The sequence below is a fragment of the Nomascus leucogenys genome, unplaced genomic scaffold, assembly GCF_006542625.1.
Source record: "Nomascus leucogenys isolate Asia unplaced genomic scaffold, Asia_NLE_v1 000176F_79739_qpd_obj, whole genome shotgun sequence".
NCBI lineage: Eukaryota > Metazoa > Chordata > Mammalia > Primates > Hylobatidae > Nomascus > Nomascus leucogenys.
Window position 1 is genome coordinate 66,484 of NW_022096997.1, and position 11,257 is coordinate 77,740.

The 11,257-nt window shown below is 58.9% G+C and overlaps 1 protein-coding gene across 1 annotated transcript in view; it reads right to left on the reverse strand.

Moving 5' to 3' along the window:
• Positions 1-7,220, reverse strand: part of LOC115834125 (collagen alpha-1(XVIII) chain-like) — a 32,188-nt gene extending 24,968 nt beyond the window's left edge. The window contains exons 1-7 of the mRNA XM_030808880.1: positions 7,189-7,220; positions 6,997-7,082; positions 6,621-6,674; positions 6,283-6,441; positions 5,041-5,103; positions 4,246-4,272; positions 357-488 (exon numbers count right to left, since the gene is read on the reverse strand). Coding sequence (XP_030664740.1) covers positions 357-488; positions 4,246-4,272; positions 5,041-5,103; positions 6,283-6,441; positions 6,621-6,662 — 423 coding nt within the window. The 5' untranslated portion in view covers positions 6,663-6,674; positions 6,997-7,082; positions 7,189-7,220. The remainder of the gene's footprint in view (positions 1-356; positions 489-4,245; positions 4,273-5,040; positions 5,104-6,282; positions 6,442-6,620; positions 6,675-6,996; positions 7,083-7,188) is intronic.
• Between the last annotated feature and the right edge of the window lie 4,037 nt (positions 7,221-11,257).

Here is an 11,257-nt window from a genome sequence, read left to right on the forward strand (position 1 = left end):
TCTGGGGCCACGGTGGCCTGGGGAGCCGCTGTTCTCAGATGGGGACTGTCTACCTGGTGGCAGGGCCTGGGTGGGGGCCCCCCGGGGCAGCCCGTCTCAGGTCAGCTCATTCACTCTTGGTCAGGGCACCGGTGCTGGGGCATGGCTGGGCCGAGTTCCCCATCAGCACCGTGGGGCACGGGCAACGGGCGAGAGACTCGAGCCCCACCATGGGGAATATGGAATCCCAGGCTGAGGCAGTGCCAGTGAGGCCACCGCCCAGGACGTGCTGCTCTGTGAGTGAGATGCCAGGGTAGTACGGCTGGGGCAACGGCAGCCCCCGGGTCTCCAGGGGGTCAGGTGTAGGCGGTACTCACAAATCCAGCGGGGAGTCCTGGTCCTGGTGGCCCAGGGGGCCCAGGGGGGCCTGGTGGTCCAGCGGGTCCAGGGGCTCCTGCCAGGCCGCTCTCTCCACGAGCACCAGCAGGACCGGGGTCTCCCTTGCTCCCCTGCATGGGGTGAGGAGAGCATGTTGGGACCCAGCCCAGCCCCCGCTGGCCCTGCGACCCCAGTGTAGACACGTTTTCTTACGATGCCTTCTAAACCCTGCAAATCAAAAGGCAAGGAACGTTCTGCCAAGCAACGCAGGCCCCACAGCAGCCTTTCTTCTAACTTTACGACACGATTTCAGCCACATAGAAACACAACTGAGGAGAGAGCCACGCAGCCCAAATTTGGTCAGGGTTGTGCCCACATGCACAGCGGGAGGCGCACATGCACAGCGGGAGGCGCACACGGCGCCCTCGTTACCTCCAGCCCTGGCTCCCGGGCAGGCGAGGGGAGAAGAGAGGAGAGAGGAGAGGATGCTCAGGACCCTGGGACCAGCCCTGGCTCCCGGGCAGGTGAGGGGAGAAGAAAGGAAAGAGGAGAGGATGCTCAGGACCCTGGGACCACCGGGGCTAGGGTGGACGCAGGCGTTGCTGTGAGTCTATTAGTCTGAAAGCCGTGAGAAGCAGGCGAGCCCAGAGGCGTGTGCTGGAGCCATCGGTGACCCAAGGCCCCGGCCACCTGGAGTGTGAGGTGAGAGCCCGGTGCGGGGGGCGCGAGGCAGGGAGGCCCTGGGGCAGGGGTCCTGCTGTGACATGGCCCAGCTGCACCACCCCCGTCGCAGCCACAATCTCCCTGAGCCTTGGTTTCTTTGGCTGTAGACAGAGAGGCCCAGGGTTCCTTCCCAGGCTCGAGACAGAGTGGGATGAGATGGTGTGAGCCCAGCACTGCCCACAACTGGGGCAGGAATGTGACCCGCTGCCTTGATATGGTCACAAGCCCAGCCTGAGGTAGGAAACCCCCGCAGTGGGGAAGGGTCCTTCCATGTCCCCACAGGGGCTGGGCCTCCGAGCCAGAGCTTTCCCCGCCCTCCACCCGCCAAGGTGATCCTTGACTGCCTCCTGTCTCCTCCCTTCTAGGGCTGGGTCTCCACTGTGGCAACCCGCCAACAGCTATGCTGGGTCTTAACAGATGGGTAACATGTACCACCCACTTAACTTGAGGGCTAACTTTATGAGAATCTTAGATTTTAGTTTTCTTGGCTTTAATCTAACTTAGTGCCTGGCATCCTTTTATCGTCTTTAAAAATCTATTTTTTTTTCTTTTTAGACACAGGGTCTCACTCCGTTGCCCAGGCTAGAGCACAGTGGCATGATTGTAACTTACTATAGCCTTGAACTCCTGGACTCAAATAACCCTCCCGCCTCAGCCTCCCAAAGTGCTGGGATTACAGGTGTGAGCCACCGTGTCCAGCCTCATCTAATTTTTGATCTTTAAAACGTGCCTATAAAAAAGTTTGTTTAGGCCGAGCGTAGTGGCTCACGCCTGTAATCCCAGCACTTTGGAAGGCCGAGGCAGGTGGATCACCTGAGGGCAGGAGTTTGAGACCAGCCTGACCATCATGACGAAACCCTGCCTCTACTAAAAAAAAAAAAAAACAAAAATTAGCCAGGCGTGGTGGCAGATGCCTGTAATCCCAGTTACTCCGGAGGCTGAAGCAGGAGAATCACTTGAAACTTGGAGGCAGAGATTGCAGTGAGCTGAGATTGCACCACTGCACTCCAGCCTGGGTGAGAGCGAGACTCTGTCTCCAAACAAAGGTTTGTTGAAAACCTCTTTCTAATTTTATCCCTTTTTTCTTCATTTTCTATTTGGTTTACAATTAGGTTGTAGGGTTCTAGAATTCTCATTCACGTTACTTGACATTTTTGTTTTTTAAAAACTTGCATTATTTTCATACATGCATATCTAATTTTGTTGATTTTAAAGCTGATCAAAATATTCCTCCCCTGCTTAACTCAAAGCCTACATGTGTACGTGTGTGCACACATACTAGAGACACAGATGTGCACATGCACACATACTAGAGACATAGATGTGCATACACTACAGATATGTGTGTGTGTACATATGCTGGAGAGGTGTGTGTGTACATATGCTGGAGAGGTGTGTGTGTACATATGCTGGAAAGGGTGTGTGTGCACATATGCTGGAGAGGTGGGTGTGTGTGTACATATGCTGGAAAGGGGTGTGTGTGTACATATGCTGGAGAGGGGTGTGTGTGGTGTACATATGCTGGAGAGGTGTGTGTGTACATATGCTGGAAAGGGTGTGTGTGTACATATGCTGGAGAGGTGTGTGCGTGTGTACATATGCTGGAAAGGGGTGTGTGTGTACATATGCTGGAGAGGGGTGTGTGTGTGTGTACATATGCTGGAGAGGTGTGTGCGTGTGTACATATGCTGGAAAGGGGTGTGTGTGTACATATGCTGGAGAGGGGTGTGTGTGTGTGTACATATGCTGGAGAGGTGTGTGTGTACATATGCTGGAAAGGGGTGTGTGTGTACATATGCTGGAGAGGGGTGTGTGTGTGTACATATGCTGGAGAGGTGTGTGCATGTGTACATATGCTGGAAAGGGGTGTGTGTGCACATATGCTGGAGAGGTGGGTGTGTGTGCGTATGTACATATGCTGGAGAGGTGTGTGTGTGTACATATGCTGGAGAGGTGTGTGTGCACGTACATATGCTGGAGAGGTGTGTGTGTACATATGCTGGAGAGGTGTGTGCGTATGTACATATGCTGGAGAGGGGTGTGTGTGTACATATGCTGGAGAGGTGTGTGTGTGCACATGCATTCACTCCCAGCCCATGTCCTCTCAGCCCCTCCAGGTGCTCTCACCACCTGACTCACAGCTGTCCTCTTCCTCACTCCTCTCCCCACTGGCCTTCCTTCCCTTATCACCCCCATCCTGGAGCTTGGCCGTGCTCTGGGGAAGTTCCCCGTTAGTGCCAACCCCATCCAGCCCAAGGTGAGGAGCTCCTGATGTTTTGGACATGATTCGAGTGGGCGGCCCGCGGAGGCCTGGATCCTCGAGGGGCCTCCAGGGGCGTCTGTGGTGGGGTCGGCACAGATCGAGGGCACCTCTGGGGGCATCTGTGGTGGGGTCAGTACAGATCGAGGGCACCTCTGGGGGCGTCTGTGGTGGGGTCAGTACAGATGCCGACTGGAGGCCCAGGCCCGGCTCCCAGCCCCTCCTCTGCAGGGTTCTGACTCGTCCTCCAGCTCCACTCCCGCAGAACAGGAGGAGGAAGTGGGTCGTTGTGGGGGTGTCAAACTGTCTCGTCAAGCAGGCTGTGGCCCAGACCTCAGGCTGCCCGAAGGAAGGCGGGGTCCATGGAGAGCGGCTGCCCTGAGTCCCGAAGGTCTGAGCAGACTCTGGGCCAGGCCAGGGCTGCCAAGGACACCCTGGCTGCCTTCAGCGCTCCCTCCGAGTGCCCCCAGACGCTCATGAGCCTGCGGGATGGGTGGATGGGGCTCCCCTATGGGGGGATGTTGGGGGGCCCAGCTCAGGGCCCTCCCCAGGCCGCAGGCAGCCTCTGCACCTGCTGTGGCCCAGCCCCTCCTCCCGAAGCTCCTGGAGCTGTTTTATCGCGCTTGCCACAGGGAGCTTGTTTCCAGACGAGCTCAGCTTCCAGGGCGCGTCTGCCCTCAGTTCACCGGCAGACCAGAGCTCGGCGGAAGCCACCTCGCCACAGTGACAGAGGCCGCTGCCAGCGATTCCGGCAGGACGGATGGACAGATGGCAGGAGTGGGGGTGAAGGCCAGCCCCAGGAGAGCTCACTCCCTCGACCGTGGGGCCTCCACCCTCTTTGGGGGTCCGAGCACTGAGTGGGCACCAGGGGCAGGGGACTGGTGTGCCAGGGATTCTGCTTGTACCTTATGTCCTGGGGCGCCTGCTTCACCCTGTACGGAAAAGAGCAGGATTATGACAAAATCAGACCCGCAGCACAGCGGACGGAGGAAGGCATATCGCCCTGCCAGGAACTGTGCCCCGATCGGGGTCCCTGCTTTGCTGCCTGTGCTGGTTTAACAGTTTCTGAGGCTGTTGCCGCTGTCATCCCCCTTTCTGGTGTGGTTGGGGTCCTGAAAGGGGAGCCACAAGGAACGCCAAGCCTGATCCCAATGCTGGACCTAGCTCCACATGGGGCCTGGGGCCTGGATGCCTCCCCAAGGAGGGCCCTTCAGCTCAGCCACAGGCTTAGAGCAGCGACGGGCATTTGCAGCCCGCGTCCCCTGCTCAGTCCAAGCAGCGCAGCTCTCATCTGAGGTCACGCTGGAGACCCCTTCCCAGGGGGCCGGACGCAGGCGCCTCCCACCAGGTCCACCCACAAACGCCCGGGGCCCCGGCTCCTTGCGTCAGTCCGACAGAGGCTCATGGCCACTGCCCCATAACCAATGTGGAAGCTTGGAGTAAGATCTCAGATCTCGCGGGGCACCCATGTTCTTAAAACCCGTGAGTCCAGTCATCACCACAGGGTTATGAACTTCTACCCAAGCCCCAGCTGCCCAGGTCAGGGTGACCTCCAGAGCCCGAGGCCCCAGGCTGTGGGGCTGTGATGGGGGGGCTATTCCTGGCATTTCCCCTTCACGGGCGTCACCAGGCACCCCCAGACCCGGGCCACATAGTGTGGTGCTGGGCCCCACTCACCCTGGACTTGAGGGAAGACTTACCAGGCTGCCTTTCTGCCCAGTCCTTCCTGGGGGCCCTTCTCTTCCCGGAGGGCCTGGGGGTCCCTGGGGGAGAGCAGAGCATAGTGGGTCTTGATGGCATTCGGCCACTAAAATGATTTCTGGGTTAACAGGTTATCTGGGCTTCCACAGGATTCTCGAAGGCAGGACACAGAACGTTCCCCAGACACAGGACCAGAGTCCCAGGGCTCATGGGAGACCCCATAGCCTGCGCAGTCCACAGTTTCGCGGCCACATTGGCAGGATGAGATGGCAGGGCCGACAGCACCATGGTGGGAAGACGCTTGCACACCAGGGCTGGGGTAACCGCTGCTCCCTCTGAGAGGCCGTCTGGCCACATGTATGAATATGGATTAGGCATGTTCTTTAAGCCCAAATTGCCCCTTAGAATAGATCCTGGGGAGCACTTGCCATGTGGCACCCAGAAAGGCCTCAGAGCCGACGGTGACAGTGAACGCCCATTGGTAGGGTTGGCTGGTTCAGGTAGGGACTGTTACAGAGGCAGGGGCGTGTCATGGGTGACCTAACCCCACACTCCCTGCCCTGCACGCCATGGCATGCTACCAAGTGACCCCAGGCCACAGGATGCCAGTGCAGCGCGACCCAATTACAGCAGCCACATCTGCACCTGCTGCCCATCATGACCTGCTGCCCATCATGACCTGCTGCCCATCACGTGTGGCAGAGCCGGTGGGGCAGGCACCTGCTGCTATCATAACCTGCTGCCCATCACGTGTGGCAGAGCTGGTGGGGCAGGCACCCGCTGCCCGTCATGACCTGCTGCCTGTCATGTGTGGCAGAGCTGGTGGGGAGCCTGCCGTGGGGCCCTGAGACCCCACAAGCCACGTTGGCCAAGCAGGCTCCTCCCTCCCCTGGCCCTCCAGCAATGCTGACCTCGGCCCTCCCACACCCACCCATGGGAATTGCTCATGGAGATGCCCTCTGTGCAGTCCGTGGACCCACAGGGCCAGAGAGGTCGGAGGCCTTGCTTGCGGTCACCCCCACTGGTCAGCACCCCCAGAACCACGGGGTGCCCACTCAGGTGCCTCCGCACACCCCAGGGCGGCCCCGAGTCAGCAGCCGCCCGCCAGCTCCCAGAGGAGATGAGGTGAGGGGTGGGGACTGGGGAGGCCTGAGGCGGGGCAGGGGCTCCCATGTGGGGTGTTCATCCCCCACTCCCAGCAGACAGGGCTCCCGACACTGACGGTGGGAGGCAGGACTTACCGGGAGGCCGGGAAACCCGGGGGGACCCTCGCGCCCAGGCACACCAGGAAGGCCGGCGGGCCCTGGGATGTCGGAGCTGTTCACCCCGAAGCGGCCTGGCTCGCCGGGCAGGCCTGGGACACCAGGGGGTCCGGGGGGTCCAGGGAAGCCTCGAGGACCCTGGACGTGGGTGAACACAGATAGTCACAGCCCATGTGGCACCCACCAGGGATGACCACCACCCCCAAACCGAGCCTCATCCCCACCCCCCACAGGACCCCAGCTGAATCTCGGGGGTCCATGGCCTGTTCCTCACGGGTACAGACGTCGGGCAGCGCCGCAGGTTAAGGGCCACTCACCCGCAGGGCCTCCAGATCGCCACCGAAGCCAGACCCCTCCATGTCAATGAAGGTCTGAGGAAAAGAGCCGGAGAGACACGTTGCCCTGAGCTCGGCCCCCCCCCTGGCCTACTCCTGGCCCCTGCCCCGCAAGCTGCATATCGAGCTGTTTCTACAAGGAGCTGAGAAACCACAGCCCCTCTGTTGCCCCCAGAGAAGCCTGAAGGCAGGTGGATGGGGGCTCCCACCACACCTGTGACCCCTCAGCTCAGCTGAGACCCCACGCAAGCCCCTGAGCGTGGAGTTGATACTCCTGGGCCAGGTGCCCTCCCAGAGGCAGGGCCTGCTTTTGAGGAGGGCAGACCCCGGGTCGCAGGAAGCCAAGGGCAAGACTCACCAGCTTGTCATGTCTGAAGGAGGGTCCTGGGGGCCCGGAGGCCCTTGGGGTCCTGGGGGCCCTCTCTCTCCAACCCCAGGGTCTCCCTGGGAACACAAGACAAGCCCGTCACACCCTGGGCACACACACAGCCCCCACCTTGGGCCAAGGGCCAACACAGGAAGGGGCCCCCACCCAGCCACAGGGACTCACCTTGTCGCCCTTGGGGCCTATGTCCCCTGGAGTCCCGGGGAAGCCCTGTGGCCCAGTGTCGCCCTGGAACACAGCAGCCGGGGGCCCTGCTCAGGGAAGGCACCACCGTGGGCCGCACCCAACACCCTCAGTGCTCCTTCCCCAAGCAGGGGACGGAAGGGAGCTGAGCCCTTCAGGGGAGTCTCCAGGGCCCGGAAAGTAGGGCGCCAGGCCCAGCAGACTGTCTACCGCCTGGGCCCATCTCGCCAGCCATGCCTGGGGGAAGCTGTGGGGATCATCCCTCGGGAGGTCACGGCAGGTCCCCCGAAGGCCTCCACAACAGCTGGTGCTTGGGTGTTACATACGTGTGTGTGCGTGTGGTATGCATGGTGTGTGTGTGAGGAGTGTGGTGTTTGCATGTGATATGTATGTGTGACGTGTGAGTGTGCATGTATGGTGTGCATAATGCATGGTGTGCGTATGTGTGCACACGTGGTACGTGTATGTGTGTATCCACGTGTGGTATGTGTAATCTGTGGTGTGTGTTAATGTGTGTCCACGTGTGGTGTGTGTAATGTGGTGCATGTGTGTGGCGTGTGTGCATGTGTCCACGTGTGGTGTGTGTGCACACATGTGTAGTGTGTGTGTGCAAGTGTATCCACGTGTGGTGTGTGTAATGTGTGGTGTATGCACGTGTCCACGTGTGGTGTGTAATGTGTGGTGATATATGCTGTGTGTGCATGTGTGGTATGTGTACGTGTGGATCCTCACCCCCCACACACACATGCAGTCTCACACACACATTACACAACACACATTCACACACCACAGTCTCACACTCATTCACACACACGCACACACACATGTGTGTACCCTGTGGGTGGGCCCCGTGGATCCTCACCCCACACTCACACACATGCGTGTGTGCACCCAGTTGCAGTGGGTGGGCCCCGTGCCACCCCCTGCCGACTGTCCCGCTTTGTCTGCCATGGTCCTCATTGCAGGCAGCTTGGCTGTGGGGTGCCAGGCGGTCGGTAATGACCGTTAGGTGGGCACCATGAGATGCCCTCCCTGTCCTTTCAGACCTTCTAGACTGTTTTTAACTTGAACCCTCCTGTCCAGTGTTCGTGACAGCCCCACTTTCTGCCGAGTGTTACCATTTGCTGGGCAGGCTGTTCCCAGATCTTTATTTGCGGTCTATCACGTCATTTTACTGTGCTTGGAAACTGTTTCCTGATTTTTAAAATCTGAACTGCGTGTTTTGAGACAGAAGCTCTGACTTCACAGAGTCTCAGGTCGCTCCGTGCGTCTCCCCGTCTTGCACCCACCCCCCCACCCGACCTCCTTTCTCTTTGCTGTGCGTTTTCCCTCTAAGGGTTTGGAAGCTCTGCCTTTTCTCACTTCCTTTCCTTCTTCATGGTAGTTGTGGCCTAAATGTTTCAACACAAATGCATAACTGCTATTTCCCATCAACAGTTACACTCATCTTTTCTTTACAAAACTCCATTTTCAAAATGGTTTTGCTGCACAGTCTCCTCACTGGGTCGCGTTTAAAAAGAGTGTCACTGGCAGCAAAGCCCTGGGGTCTAAGCAAACATCACAGATAACATGGGGGTCAGAAAGAAAAGCAGACTTACCGGCTTTCCGTCTTCACCAGGGTCGCCCTGGGGATGCAAGAGAAGTCATTAGTGATGGGAAATGACACCTCCGGCCCCACCTACAGTCTGTACACGGAAATGCACCGCATGCTCCCCACGAGGTGGCAAAGACGTCTTTCCTGATGTGCTCGCACCTGCGCCAGGAGCCTCCTCACACCCACAAGGGCTGTGTCTGAGCAGCTCCACCTCCCACGTCTGACCACCTTCCAGCACCAACCCCGAGCAATGGTGGGCCCAAGGAGGCTGCTGACCTGCTCCGATCCCAGCTCAGCTCACTCCCATGTCGGCCGCAGCCTCTCCCCGTCCTGCCCAAGCCCCCACCTCCAGATGGGGCCTGACTGGGGGGAGGCGCGAGGACTCACCGGCTCACCGTCCCTTCCAGGGGTGCCGTCCCTCCCCGGAGGCCCTGGGGGTCCTTGTGGTCCGGGGACAGGTTGCAACGCTGGGCCTGCAGGACCCAGGGGACTCACTGGGCACGGGAGACCCGGGGGACCAGGCAGGCATGGGGATCCTGGGGGGCCTGCTCGGCCAGGTGGGCCTGGAACACCTGGCTCCCCTTTCTGCCCCTTCAGGCCGCCCTGGGAATAAACAGAACACAGGGCCCGGGCTGGGGTGGGGTCCCACACACCCTGCCCGTGTGTCCCGCTGTGCCCTCCAGAGTCCCAGGCTGGGCTGCTTCCCACGGTGGACACGCAGGGTGGACGCATGCTGGCACCGAGTGCTGGGCTTAAAGGAGGCGTGGGCACAGAGGGGCTTCATCAGGGCTCACCAGTGAGTGGCCCAAAAGGCCACAGGTCCTCTGGTTCAGAATGGTTCAGGAGCACGGGAAGTGGCCTTACCTCTTTCATGCGGCCCCCAGGGTTCCGGACACTCCCGTCCCACGTGGAGACAGAATCTGAGCCAGGAAGTGTCTGAGCTGGGAAGAGAAGCAGACGTGGCCACTGTCAGGCCCCCCGGGTGGCCCAGCTCTGCTCTCGACACCCCAGACGGCCCTGGCAGCCCAAATGCTTTCAGTCCTGGAGCCCGGCTGGACACCAGCAGATCCCCAGCCTCAAGCTGCACTCCCCTGAGCTCTGGCTCCCAGGCACAGGCAACAGGGAGACAGAATTTAAAATCAACAGTGAGGCCAGTCTGGCCATCTAAGCCGATGACAGCTGAAACCTGGGAGATGCTTCCTGAATTTGTTACAAGAGACCCTGGCCCCCAGAATGCCTTCTGATCACCCAGCATGCTTTGTCCTTTTTCGTTTTTCCTTCTTAACTTTTAATTAAAATAAAAATGAAAACCAACAGAAATCCTGCAAGAGAAGCACAGTGAACACCCAGAGCCTGTACCCAGAGCCACCATCCGGGCCTCGGCATCTCCCCACCTGCCTCACACACACACACACTACACATAATACACACACATCACACACATGTACATTACACATGCACATCACACACACACACAATACACACTACACATACAACACACGTGCACTGCACACCACACGTACACTACACGCAACACACATACCACACACACACCACACACAATACACACACCATTCTGCACACATCACACTATGCACACACCACACACCCACACATGCATGCACCATACACACTACACACACATCACGTAAACACACATCACAAACATGCATACCACACACCACACATCAAACACCTGCCACATATTTCACACAAACGTGCCACATATTACACACACATGACCATATACAACACACACTACACACACCACAGATCACACACATACCTCACCATCACACAAATACGCATGTTACACACCACACACACCCCACATCCAGAAAAGAGCTTACCTCCTAACGAAGCCACTGTGGTCTGCTCCTCGATTCCTTCACTTCTGGAATCTTCCATGCTGCTGCCTCCAGCCAAGGGTGGAGTGGTGACCGGGGGTGGCGTGGGGAGCCTGGGTTTTAGGGCCGTGCCCTAGAGGACGAGAGGGAAGGTGGCCTGTTATTCAGCCGGCAGATGCCCGGCGGAGACTTGCTTGGTTTGTGAAATGAAATACTTAAGATTGCAAGAAAGATAAAGAAAAATCCTCTGAAACAGGAGGGCGCTCCAGGGCTGCTGCAAGGGGCTTCCTTCTGTGGGCCGCAGGGGTGTGGCCGCCTGTGGGCTCCCCGGCTCCCCAGGACCCAGGACTGCGCCTGCCATCACCACAGAGGCCTCCTGGCACCCGACAGGCCATGCTGGGAAGCTGATGTGAACCTGCAGAGGGTCCCTGCAGGGAACACGTTCCCACGCCCGTCTCTAACGGAAAGCACCTCAGTCCTGGGGCCTCCCTACTCCCCGCCCCTCCTGTGTTTCCTCAGGTGGTCCGAGCTGGGGAAAGCCTTCCGCAAGCTCCCTGCACTGCCTTCTCCTCCTAGGTCGTCAGACTCACACACCTGTTCATTCCCTGGT